The 14,338-nt window shown below is 41.1% G+C and overlaps 1 protein-coding gene across 2 annotated transcripts in view; it reads left to right on the forward strand.

The window, feature by feature from the left end:
- LOC113162937 (cadherin-18) overlaps positions 1 to 14,119 on the forward strand; it is a 135,857-nt gene extending 121,738 nt beyond the window's left edge. For both annotated transcript variants that reach the window (XM_026361203.1, XM_026361202.1), the window contains exons 11-12: positions 6,272 to 6,523; positions 13,390 to 14,119. In XM_026361203.1, coding sequence (XP_026216988.1) covers positions 6,272 to 6,523; positions 13,390 to 13,895 — 758 coding nt within the window. In that variant the 3' untranslated portion in view covers positions 13,896 to 14,119. The remainder of the gene's footprint in view (positions 1 to 6,271; positions 6,524 to 13,389) is intronic.
- The last annotated feature ends 219 nt before the right edge of the window (positions 14,120 to 14,338 follow it).

Below are 14,338 nucleotides of genomic sequence, written 5' to 3' on the forward strand. Positions count from 1 at the left end.
CGATCTCTAAATAACCCGCAGATTTTAAATAGATCAGTTGATCAAACCGAAATCATCTTCCTTCTGTGTGCATACAGAAGATCTTCTAATATTACTGTTAATCGCTTGTGTTGAAAGAAGCACTGTCAAGCCATTGGTATGTGGGATGTTTAATTAGCTTTTATGTCATTCACGTTTACTTCACAATGCGTGTTCTACTTCTAGATTCACAAACAGGCATTATCTGCTGAAACAGCACGATTTGCGTCGAGAGGGCAGAGCAGCTTGTCTCGTGCACAACAGGCGCCTAAAATTGTAGTAGTAGCAACACTTTGATTCATTTGTCTGTTATTTATTGTTTATTTTTTGTTTATGATTTAAGGAAAATCAATAACCTAAATTGTTTTATCTTACAGTAACATAAAATAACTCATTCTGCATATGCCTTGTATATGTGTGCAGTAACACGACAGCAGTCACTGGTGCAGTTGATGTAATTTGATCCGGCACAATGAACATAAAAATAGCACTCTCCGGCCCCCTTTGATTGTTACAGCAGATTTTTCTTTTTTGGTTGCTGTGGCAGCATCTGCAGCAGCCTGCTGCAGACCAAATATTCAGTGCTTTTGTCGTCAAAGGATCATATTTTATGCAGCCGAAATCAGCAACAGCTGCCTTCTGATGTGATTTTCGACAGCTTGCATATGATCGACTTCCTAGTTTCAAATAAAGAACCCCTGAAGGATGTGGATTGATCCAGAGGCTCCACCACTGGTTTCGATTTAAAGCTGTCAAGTGCTGTTGTTGTGACCATGCTGGCGATGTTAGGTTTCACTACACTACAACCAGTTGTCGGGGAGGACATGACAAAACTACGATTGGTTAAAAGTAGCTTATTTTAAAAGGCTTAGCAGGGAATCAGGGAGAACAGAGACCTAAACAGGAACCAGGAACTTGTACATCGCACCAAGAACACAGAGGAAATACAGCATTTCAGGAAAACGAGGATCAAAATGACTGCAGAGCGGTTTCATGAATGAAGTGGATGAAGCATGGTGGTCTCGACTGAAGGGAGCTTATAAAGGGAGGCTGGTGCACAGGTGAACCAGATCGGGTAGTTAGGGAAGAGGAGAGTCAATCAGTCCATATATGGGAAACAGGAAGTGACTGGGGAACAGAGCGACAGGTGTGTGTGGCCAGGTGAGGATGAGAGAGAACAAAGACAGCAGGGATCGTGAAAGGCGAGTTAGTTCACCACTGCTTACTGTAACAGTAAGACCTATCTGCAAGAGCTGTAGAAGGGAACAAACAAGATTTTCACCAACTCTTTCAATTTCAGTCGTGCATATTTAGTAAACGTTTTGCCAAATGTGGCTGGATGTTGTTTGCATCCCTACAAGTTCCCCTTGTAACAGTACGAACTCCATTAAGCCATTAAGGCTGTGCTTTCCATGTCCCTTCTATTTGCTCTGAAGTCCATGAGGGGAAGTCATTTCCTGCATATGTTTAGAAATAAACCTCAACCTGAAGCTAACATATAAAGCATACTTACACTAACATGTCATGCTGTGACAGCGTCTATATTGAATCCAATGCAGTGGGCAAAACATATTGGTTTTTATGAACAGCCTGATTACTTACTGCTATGTGCTGTCACTGCCGGGCATTTTCTTTTTTTTTTTTTTTTTTTTGGTTAAGCTAAGCCTTACTGAGTCAGACTAATCCTTATTGAATTGAGGGGCTTCTTTTAAAAGAGATTGTTACTTTTGTCTGATGATGTGCTGTTTGTTTTTTTATTCTGCATGAAAGGAACTATTGTTTCTACACCAAATGATACCAGTGTTGATGCAACACTGAGCCATTAATCAATATTCAAAGCTGCTTTATGATAATAACAAGAGGTGTACTAGGATTTATAATCACCCTTTTCTGTTTGGATCAGAAGGTTTGGTTTGGTATGTGACCAAATAATTACAGTCAACAGCTTCACGTGTGTGGACCAAATATTCATTTCAAAACACAACTGCATTATTAAATGATATGGGGAGAATGGTGCTTTTCCACTACTGAAATTTTGTATTTTGTAGTTTTGACATGAAGCTAGCTAGAACCACTGATATTATTATTTATAAATGAGTCCAATTTTAATTTATTTTATTAAATCAATTATAATTTTTCTAACTGCCCCACTTGATGGCATGAGCCTCATTTAAATAAAGATTTTGCCGTCAATTCTGACCCTGCAGACGTACCACAGAAGATACTGTAAAAGTAAATATACACAACAAGGATGTGGACCGACATCCCTGCGCATTATGAAAATACAAACCTCCTGCCATCACCAACCACCTTCAGAATGTGACCCAATATGTATTATGTCCCACCACACTGTAGCACTGTATGTTGCACTCCAAGTGGCAAGTGGAGAGAAGGTTTGTGCTAAATCCCATCAGCGGCACCTACACACACCCACTAAAGTTCACAAAGAATCCAGCTAAGTGCATGTGTAGGCAAGTGTGAAGTCTGTAGAGATGTGTTTGCGTCGCAAGTGTCTATTGTCGATTTATTTTTGGTTAGCTTTTTTATCACGCTTTATATATCCGACAGAGAGTCAGCACTATGACAAAGATATTTGCATTTACTCTTTGATATATCAATATCAACTATTTAAATCCTGAAAACAGTAGATAGACGGAAGTGAAAGTGACCTGACATCAGAAGTGTCCACAGATTCACCTCATTTCTGCATGTTTACCACTAAAGTTTTTTTTTCTACTATGAAATCTTAATTAACTTAATAGTTTGAGATGGAGAGACAGGAATGCATGAGTGACACAAAAGTTATGTAAGCAGGGCTTCGCCTATCATGCTAATGCTTTTAGAAAAGGGGAAAAAAGGAGGCCATTTGCCAGTTAGTGGTTCATCGCCTGGCTTAACGAACACACTGCTATGGGTATTCCACAGGGTTGTGTTGATACTCATACTCATGCATATCAAGGCATGTGTGCATGTTTGTGTGTGTGTTTGATAGAAAACCAGACACTAGAAAAGAGGGAAAATTGGTTGCTAGTCATCTGCAGAGTAACACAGATCTGAGCGTGCAGGATCCCATTCGATGAAGTGTGAAATGCTCTTAAAAGCATATTTCCCCCTCATTTCCTGGGCGGTCACCTGCCTCACGCTGCGGGTAACGCCACAGAACATGAACTGTCACAACATGGTTAAGCGGGGACTGTCTGGACGCCACGTGGCTGCAGATGGACCATTTCACTGCGGCGTTGCTCAACAATTGCTCTCCGCACCTGCGACGAGAGGCGGTTTAATGTGAAATTAGCATGACATAATTGATGTGCACTTCCTCACTGTGGTCTGTACAAGGACCTGTGCTGGTGTGGCTCCGTGCTTCAAAGTATAAATGCGGTGACAGCGAACACCACATACACAGAGCTTGTTTGTCTCTCTCTGCCTGAGCCTCTGTCTTCATCCTCTCTGTGCGCGCTCTCTCTCTCTCTCCTTGGCTCACGCATGCACACAAACACACACCCCTTCTCCAATCAACCCCTCGCTCCCCCCCTCTTCCCTGTCATCTTCCAACTCCCACTCTCTCATCCTTATTTGCATCGCTCACACTCCACTCTCTCAAACCCCCCCCCCCCCCCCATCTGCTTTCTGATACGGTGATACTGCGAGTCTGACTTAATAAAGCTTGAAGTACGTGTTGTCATTCCAACTGTCGATCATTATAATTATTCATAGATGGAGCCGAGATTGGAGTGGGAGGCGAGGTCTCAGAGCAGCAGCATGATAGTACAGCACGGCGGAGGTGTTTTCGCTGGGTGGAAAGGAAAAGGTTGCCCTGTGCACGATTCAGCATTTCCAGAACTGAAAATATTATGTGAATATACATCAATATGCACTGTGTCATCTGCAGGTTTCTAGTTAGTCAGTCATGTGAGACCCTTGTTAGTCATGCAGGTACCTAATTCCCATAGCTACATACTTGGAATGGATAATGATGTACTGTTGCTGGTGATGTTCAAACATTATGTGAGTCTTTAAATCATATTACCACTATTTAAAGGGACACTTTGCTTTTATTCTTTCACACCTTCAGTTTGTGCAGTGTTTTATAGTCCATAGAGCTATTTGGAAACGTATGACACAGTGCAGCTACAGTTTGCTAACTATCGAACCTTAACAAATGACACTATAGAGCCGGGTGTGAATGGGTGGTTTCACTTTTACAAATACTTTCAGGCCACTGGAAAAGCATACAAAGATGTAAATCTCAAGTATAGCGTGCACAACCAGAACAACATCAATTTACTTTTCTACCCTACCATATCTATCTTCCTCTAAGCTTCCTCAAATTAGAACTTTTTTTCTTCCCATACGGCCATAAACCAGACATTCTGTTTCAAAGCAGGCAGCCCTACAAGAGTTACTGATCATCCATCTGCTTAACTTTGGTGCCTGTGCACAGCTCTCCAGAAGTCCCGACCTCATCTGTGTGCTTGTCCCAGTTAAAATTTTAATTTGATCAAATCTAAAAGTTGAAGGCCCAGGTGTCTTCTTGCCTACGGAGATATGTAGTTACCTTTATATTTCTGACCATCCAGCTGTTAAAATATTTCCACTCTTCTTGTTATGAGTGGATCAATCATTTGCAGGTTTTACATTAAGGAAGTAACACTTAGTAGTGTAAGCAGCTTCTCTTCAGCAACTCTGGTGTGACGCATTTGGGGTAGATGGTTCAGAGCACAAGGAAATTTGCAGAAAAGTAGCAGTGATTGGACAAAATTGCAAAATCATACAGAATTCATGAGAATTGGTGGGATTTGTGTTAATCTTTACAATAACATAATCACAAAATCTAGGACTAGGACTGGAAGAGACTGGATAACCTCCTCAGCCCAGGTCAACCTGTTGCAAACTAAGTTGTACTGAGCATAGGGAGCCAAAATGGTATGAGGTAACACGTTACTTGTGGCACAACGGGATCATTGGAGTAAAAGTTGAAATCGAGAGCACAGTATAAAATAACAGAGTAGAGCAATATCAATAAATACTGAAACATAACTAGGCAGGTGAGATACAGAAGATAACAAAGTGTGTTACCCTGTGAGAGGTAATATAGACACAAACCTGACAGATGCCGATTTAAATCTGCAATCATGCAGGCAAATCAGTCTCCGATTATCCGAGGCTCTTGAGTTTGCTGGGAGCGACAGAGATCAAAGTCTGTTTGCCACAGAAATAAAGGACATGCAGCAGCATTGCTCCACTCAATGCGTGTGGAGCAGCCTCTTTTTTTTCTGTCTGCTGTTGAGTTCATTCAGCCATGTCCCGTTCTGGTCCATGATCGCCACCGATGACTTGTCCACTTTACTGGACAGAGACGGCGTCAGTTTCTCGCTTTGCGTGTCACTCGAGCTCAGCACCCCAACGTCCTCAGCTTCTCAGGGATTTCAGTTCTTCCTCCGGTTACTGGCCTGCATTTTGCAGGGATAATAGCTAATAGCAAGCTGGTACCATGGGCAAACCATGTGCTATTTCCATGCCTATTTCACTTTAATCTATGAGGTTAGATGAGTGATTTCTAGCATTAGCAACTCATGATAAGATAATGAGCAAACTAAAAATATGTCAAAGAAATTGAGTGGTACTATCCAATACTACTCTCTACTAAAACCAAATTTACTGTTTCTCTCCAGACTGAATGATAATGCATGACGGTGGCTTGTATATAAATTAAAATTCTGAACATCTTTCATTGAAACTACAGGTGTGAAGTTTAATGGTTGTACACTGCTACGATACAAACCATCACAACTGATGTGTGTTTATTTGCTTCGTCTGTTTTTTTTTTTTTTTTGCTGAATCTTGTCATTAAACCTTCCGTATTACCTTTTCTTCCTACAAATTCAGCCTTTTTATGATTTCTGTTCATCTACATGACACGTTCCATTAACAGAAGTGTTTCTGCAGAGGCCAAGGTGAACTGCTCTTTTGCTGCACATTACAATAGTAAGCAAACACCTTTGAAATTAATTAGCCTTGGTACATGGGAAAGCAGCAGACACTGTAAGAAGTCGAACAGCTTGAGATACTTCAAAAGCAAAAGAATCCAATTCACAGTGGCAAATGTTGGCAGTTTTTACCCTTAATCTAAATGTCTGTCTGTGTAAATAGGTAATTGTAGGCTTTGGTGACACAATAGAGAAGAAAGGAAAACCATCTGTTAGTCTCTTTAGCCAAAGGGTCTAATTCTTTTGTGATTTTATTTTTATAGACAGCACAGCCAGCATCATTGCAAGGCGGCGGCGATTCAACCACCTGATCCAGGAGCTGTACGAGCTGCCTATCGTTGTGTGGGACGGTGGGGAGCCATCGCTGAGTGGAACCAGCACCTTGACCCTAAGGGTGTGTCCATGCCAGCGTCATGGCAGGATTCGGATGTGCCAAGGCGAGGCATTCCTTTCGTCGGCCGGTCTCAGCACGGGAGCTCTGATTGCCATCCTGCTGTGCATCGTCATCCTGCTGGGTAAGTTGGGACAGCTGCTGTTGGGGACTGCAGCAGGCAGGAACTGCCCAGGGGCAGTTACCCCGTGGGCATGGATGGAGAAGATGGACCATAGAAGTGCAGGAAAGAATAGAAGGGCTTGAAAGGGTTTGACAAGGGCAGAAGAGGAGAGAGGGATGAATAGACATGAGAGGACACAGGTAGAATTTAGAATGAGGGTAAAAAGAGTTGGAGAGGGCAGGGGTGAAAGAAAAAAGGAGGATATGAAGGACAGAACAGAAGAAGGACGCAGAGAGAGTAGGCTGGAGGACAAGTGACTAGAAAGGAGATGGTGAGGACAAAGACAGCAAAGAAGAGGGGAATGGAAACTGCAGGGTCAGTGTGATTCAGAGAGAAAGTTCACACAACAGAGAATAACCCCTACAGTGGTTGGAGAGGAACTTGAGTGTGAGAGCAGTGAGGATACATGTTCAGACAGGCAGCTCAAATCAGAAAATCAGATTAGACATGAATCACATTTGTTGCCGATTTGAAATTCAGCTCGAGTTATTACGCTGCCGAATCTTCTCTCTTACCCCCAGTCACTCCCTGTCTGGCGCATGTTTTGACATTGCATGTTGTGACTAGAGGAGCCGAGTGCGGAGGAATGTGGTGACGCTCCACATACGTAGACACGGCTCCTGTTGATTTCGTGTGCCGTGGATGTGTCCTGCACCATGCATACAAAAACACCTCCAGAAACAGAGTAGAAAAATAAAAAAGGAATATTTTCATGTTACCAGCTTGTCGCAGCAAAAGAACACATGTCCTCCGTCAATTAGTATGTGCCTGTTACTATGGCAACTCATATTTGCAGTGACAGCACATGATTATTTATGCTTGGAAATAATGTCTTGTCACTTTGTATTTGGACTGTGGACAGTCAGCTTTGCAGGTCAAATAAGTAGAAAAGATCTAAAGACAATTTTAGTGAAAAGTGGTAATTTACCAAAGTGAACAATCTCCTGTAGAGTAAACCTGAGCCCTGCAGCCCAATTTCCTCCTTTGCATACCGAACTGCAGTACAACATGATTAGACAAAACTGTCTAATAACACGGCTCCACCATTGCTTCCCTCCCCTCCTCTCTTCAGTGATTGTCTGTGGACATTAGTGCGTGAAGGTTATGCATATTCATACTGGCTTCCTCCCTCCTCTATGCCAAAGCCTCTGGCTGAGATGAACAAAAGGCCACGACCACTGTTTGGAGCAAACGCTTGAGTGAGAGACACACGCTGAATCACTAATGATCAGCACAAGGCAGATTCTAGTTAGGACGGACAGAGAGAGAAAAAGAAACAGGGAAAGACAAGGAGCTGATCACACCTACTTTTTGTGTGGGGGGTGCTTTGACTCGTGGTGCATTTTGAGTTCACACTTTTCAGTTGCAATTTAAATGTCTCACATGTAGCTCAGCTACTGGGCAGAGGTTTGGTAACTCGTCACCCCAAGCTGTTTGTCAATCAGGGAATAATACTGCAGTCCAATCACTTGACTTGTCTGTGCCGTGTTTTAATAATGAATAGATGCCTAAATATCTTGTAGGAGTAGTGGTCTAAGACCACCAACTGTATGCCCCCTCTGTCCCTGTGATGTTAATCTGTGCTGAAACGCTTAGTATGAAAGTTCTTATTAACCTCTTTACACCTCCTAATAACGTGATCTGGATAAGTTATTTAAATAAAGAGATAGTCCATGGGCTTTTGTGTTTATACCTGTTCATACATTGTCTTGATTATGTCCTCTTTGTGAGGAAGATATTGCTATGCGAAATGTTTGGAGTTAGATTCAAACACAGTGCCTCCCAGGTCAAGTAAAGCAATACCATGGACGGGCAATATTATATGTCAATGGTGTGAGGAAAGATTTGCTAGCTATAGCTACTGCTTGTAGCTTTTGCCAAGCTCACATACGGTAGTAGGAACAGGCAAGGTTAGGTAATTTTTCAGCCAGCCAGATCATCAGCAGAAGTGGTCTGGTCAATCACATTCTAATCTAATCTAATCACAATATGATCTGTGTGAAAACTTACACCTTGCTTTGTTAACTTTTATCTTTTGCTCTTATTCAGATAAGATATTCTCATACGACCACAGGACCACATGTTAATATCAGGTGTAAATGGGGGGCATGAACTACTGTGAAAGGTTAATAATCAAAAGGTAGTATGGAATTCTTGGACCGCAGTATTTCCACACATGTACGTGACATAGCCTACTTACAGGGAAATAAAATGTTGCATCTCATAAGGGAAGACATATCTGCACAGCCTTGCAAAGTACGTTTCCATACGGAGTGTGACTGGATGGTAAGATGATGAAGAGGCTGTGGCTTTTAAGATGTGGAGGGTTTTTTCTTTGAAGGTGCAGCGTATTGCATAACATCAATTTGGTGCATGGAGGATTGGACAGAAGAGCTGATGATCATATCTGCTGAGTTCAAGATTTATTTGAAGTTGTTTTCATAATTTCACTACCAGATTGCGATGCTTTCATGTGTGGTGGTACCCAAGGTTGTCTGGGCTCACTGTGACCTACCAATGAGGAAGGTTGAGACCTGGCTACCTCATTATCATATTCAGATGTTGTGGTGCGATTGTGTTGAATGCTGAGCTGAAGTAAGTGATTAGCATCATCACGCAAGTGTTTTGGGGGTTAAGGTTAGAAAGAGGCGGTCTGGATTTAATGTGGTGCAGGACCTGTCTCTCAAACCACCTTGTGTAGTTGTGGGTGCTTTAGGGTGGTAGTCATCCATACAGCACACAAGAGACTCCTCAGGTGCTGGGATGATGGTGTTTGATTTGTGATGATAACTGCTTGGGCCAGAGAGGTGTTAAAGGTGTCCGCAAGGGCATCTACCAGCTGTCAGGCACAGGCTTTGATGGCATGTCCTCTGATTCTGTCTGGTCCTGCAGACAGAAACAGACCTACAGTCCTACAGTCACATGTGGTAGCTGGACATTTGGGAGAGTAATAGTCTGCACATCATTTACCCTGTCAATTCAAGCACAAGAGTGCTAAGTTTCAGGGGCCTGTTGCTGCACAGTTGGTGTTTCCTCCTCCAGAATGGTGTTGTAGTCTCATCTGTGGCTTTGGGGATTTGGGGATTGCACACTTTAGCAAGCATAGACTCTTGGCTTGTAAAAAGGCACTTGAGTTGGACATACTGTTCTACTACTCGCGAGAAGATCCTGGATAATTTAACTTATAAAAGTACTCATCAATTGAAACTTTTCTAACAACCAGTCCAATATTAGTCGCAAAATGGCTCGCAAAAATCTTTATATGACAAAAAATAAAATGACCTAGGTTTGAATCCACAGGTTGAGCGGGATCCTTTTTGTGTGAAGTTTGCATGTTCTTTCCCTACTACTCCGGGCTTCCTCCCACCATCCAAAGACATGCATGTTAATTTTTCACACTAAATTGTCCATAGGCTTCAATATTGTTTCTGTGTTACAGCCCAGTGATAGATTGGTGACCCCTCCAGGGTGTACCCCACCTCTCGCCCAGTTTTTCATGAACACACCTTAAGAGTTTCATAAGAAAAAAGGGATTGAGGGCTCTTACAACTGTTGTTGTAGAAATCCACATTAAAGCTCATTCATTGAAAGACAAAAGCACACGTACATAAACACTTCTAGTCCTTGCTCATTTTTGCTTGTCAGTGTTTGTTTTGTTTTTTTTGTATGCCCAATTAATGTCTTTTATCTCTATGCCCTCTAATAAGCCACCCTAATTAAGCCTGCATTAAACAGGCAGGGATATGGACTATCCCTGAGCTGACTCAGTTGATAATGTCCTTTAAACATAACATAAAATATTATTAAGTAGAGTATCCTTTTTTTGCCATATTTGCCTAAATCAAAAACAAAATTAGACAGAATGACCGTAGTAATTGGGTTGAATAAGATATTGGATTAAAAAATACAACATATCACATCTAATTTTCACCGTTGTCTGACTCACAAAAATTTGTGAATTGGAAAACCAAAAAGAAAGTGAGTATCATTCAAAACAATAACACTTTGTTAGATTACATGCATTGCATGTTCACCCGCCCGCATATACGGTGGGGGCTGGGGTGGCTGGTGCATGAATCACCATTAGGGGGGCTACTATTGTGTTGCTGATAGTGGGATATGCTGTATTTGGTCATGCTTGGACTGGTTGGTATGTGTTGTATGTTTGCACTGTGCTTTGCTGATTAATACTTATTACTGTTATTACTGTTATCATCATTGTTGTTACTACTGTTAACATCTTTATCATTACTAATGTTTTTTTGGTTGTTTTTGTCATAATGATTGTGTATTGATTTTCTTTTTACTATAATAATAATTTCTACACTCTGCTTAGTGTGAAAAAAATTTTTAGTTGATTTTATATTATCAACACCGAACAAATACTAGCTACGCATCTTGTAAAATATAACATTTGATTTTATTTAGAATTATACCTCTTGGTAGTTCCTTTTCATTTCCACAGCAGCAATGTGAAAGACTTGTAGGCAAACAGCCAACTTAAATCTGGCTGGGTCAGGAGTATTTTTAGGAGTATATCTCTCAATTATAAACCACATCCATTTAGTTGTTTTAAAATTGATGGTGATGAATGAAATGGCTTAAATATGAATAGTAAATCAGTGCACTGTGTTAGACACTTTATTTTACAACACAATACACTCCTTTAGTCTTTCAGTATAATCTTCAATTACCAGGGTTTAAATACAACACAAATTAGAGTTCTGATATGGCTTTTATTGCAGTGAATAGGTATCAGTAGAGTGGGATAATGTTCCCCGATGCCATAAGTAGCGATGCTATAAGTGAGCAACAGTGATACCACAGCTGGACTTGACTATGTATGTGCAATGATGTGAATGGACCATTGAGGAGGTGTAAGTGTAGAACTTGTATTACCATATGGTCTGTACACTGAATACAGGTATACAACTATACAAACAGAGGAATTTCAGACATTGTGGAAAATGCAGTCTGGAAGTAAGAGCTTAAACTGTAGATAGAGGGAGATCACATACGGGTAGGGGGAAAATGTTATGTCTCCAGACATGGAACTGCACTGAATAAATGACGTGTAGATAGATGCATCTGTGCATACTCACTGCAGCCTTCAGTGTCTTGGGGTGCCCTTTTTTTTTTTTTAATCTAAAAGTTTATTGTGTTACATTTTACATTTAGTTTGACAGTGACAAATCACAACTCAGTCAGGGAATAGATGTGAATCAATCATGCATTTTACTATATTGGTCTTTAGAATTAATTGTTGGCCATTAAATGCCAATATCTGAGTTTAAATCATCGACTACATAGGCTGTTTCTTTTATGTCGTGAAAAAAAAGCAAAGCCTTCTCATGACAAGAACAGAGGATAGCTGGATGATAGCTTGGATTTGCCAGCCTCAGGAAGAGAGGGAGATCGTCTATGCATCTCGTTTTAGTTCTCAGATTCACGCTAAAGGGTCATCAAGGTATAACTTTTGTTGTTGCTGCATTTTTGCCAGAGCATTCTGCATTGCCAGTCCCTCTGTGTCACAGCAGCAGCCTTAATCTATTGGAGGTGATCACAAAGAGTTTTTACTAGGGGCTAATGGGCACTAATCAGTTCATAATTACACTGGTTAAAGGATAATTTCATGTACTGCGGTTCAAGTAAGCAACAAAGCCCAATGCTTTGTTGCATACTTGACATTATCAAAGCTGAAAGCTCTACCATCCTTTCTGTCTCTATGTTGAGCTCTCACCTTATGTGTTTTACAAGGCTTCTCGTTCATTGGAGGCCAATTTAACATGATAATGTTGCTGTATTATACAGTACAACAGAAAAATCCAAGATGCAGAAAACATATAATAACACCTTTTAAAAAAGGGGTTTTCATTAGTTCAGTTTCCCTTCTTGTTCTTTTTTTTTTACGATGCCGCTGCAGGAACACTGATCTAGCTCCCTCATGTCTGCTAATGTAGTATAATGAAGTCCGTTTAGATACCGCATTGCTGTAATAATGTACTTTTCTTGCAGACGCTGTTTTAATAAATAGATGTTAGTGTTAACATCATACAGCAAGGTCATCGTTAACCCAAACTTTATGGCTTCATTAACAGTGGAAAAGATCTTTCACACTGCAAGCCGATCATCGGCAAAGACGTTTTGCAACACGATGGCGTGATTTCGTTTGAACTCTTGCTCATTCTTCACATTACTGCCCTCACCTACGAATAAAAGATGATCAAATGAGACACACTCCCATATGCTTTCTCTTTACTTGATGTATTGCCTTTTGGCTGGGATGTGTGGTTGAATGTGCTCCACAGATGATTATAATGTGTATATTGCCATCATCTCAGCAGCTTGCGTTCCAAAAAAAAAAAAATCATCACAGCCTCAATGCTAATGTCAGCTAATGCGTATTATTGATTTACAGCTCCTCAACACTTGGCCGGTGCTTATAGGAAAATCCGATAAATATGCACATATAATTGTGCTTGTGTTTATTTTGTTAGCTGTTCACAAACCTCAACGTGTTTGTCTGTCATGAGCTATGAATTAACAAACAGCACAGACACACACACAGGGACCGGTATTAGCACAAAAAAAATAAAAAAACCGGCATTCAGCTGTTTTATTATGTTATGTTGTTCTGCTAAACGGTTTGTTAATTTAATTGTTCAGAAAAGCAGTTTTCATTTTGTCTGGCTTTTGTCTTCAACTGGTAAATGTCAGTTTATTGTATGCTATTATTTTTCAAAATTACAACTGTTATTTATTGTTACATAAGGCTTTATTTATCTCTTTTGATTGATACTTCATGAAAATTTCTTTTTGTCTTGCAGCTATCGTGGTTCTCTTTATCACTCTGAGGCAGAACAAGAAAGAGCCCCTCATCATCTCCGAGGAGGACATTAGAGAGAACGTGGTCACCTACGACGATGAGGGCGGAGGAGAGGAGGACACAGAGGCCTTCGACATCATTGCCCTTCGTAACCCAGCTGCCGCCGAGGAGCTCAAGTTCCGGAGGGACGTTCGCCCGGAGGTGAGGCAACACTGCGGCCCGCCCCGCAGCTGCAGGAGCCCATCGGTGGAGCTGGATGAGGTGGATGTGCACGAGTTTATCAAGCAGAAACTGGTAGAGGCCGACTTGGACACTAGTGTGCCGCCCTACGACTCCCTCCAGACCTATGCGTACGAAGGTCAGGGCTCGCCCACAGGATCCATCAGTCCTTTAGACTCTCCCGGCACGCATTCGGAGCAGGATTATAACTACTTGGACGATTGGGGACCGGAGTTTCAAAAACTGGCTGAACTCTACGGAGAGGCAGAGTCAGAAATGACGACCTAGTCTGTGATTTCTCTCCCGTTTAAACCAAATCTGTTTGAAAACCATTTTTCAGATTTTCAGTAAACAATATAAACAAACAGAGATGCTTTTAAACTGTTCCGGTGGTTTTCAACTTCTATTGTTGAATTAAAAAGACTGCTTTATTTTTCTTTTATTTTCCATTTTGTCGCTTTGGATCATGGGTCGTTTGTCTGGAAGTATTAAATCTGATTTTAAGATGGAAAAACAACAATATGGGGAAAAAAGGAAAATGGTATTTTCCTTGGTGTATATTTTTTATTGCTGAATAAAGTCCTTAAATCCATATGAGTGGATATGTGAAAAAATTGTACATTTGTCTTCTTCCTCCAAGAGTGGATGTACAGCGCATTTGCAAGATTATCACCTTAGGAGACATTACCAAAGGTGTTTCAGGTGATTCACCACGCAGATGATGATGCTGA

Source organism: Anabas testudineus, chromosome 2, assembly GCF_900324465.2.
Source record: "Anabas testudineus chromosome 2, fAnaTes1.2, whole genome shotgun sequence".
Lineage (NCBI taxonomy): Eukaryota > Metazoa > Chordata > Actinopteri > Anabantiformes > Anabantidae > Anabas > Anabas testudineus.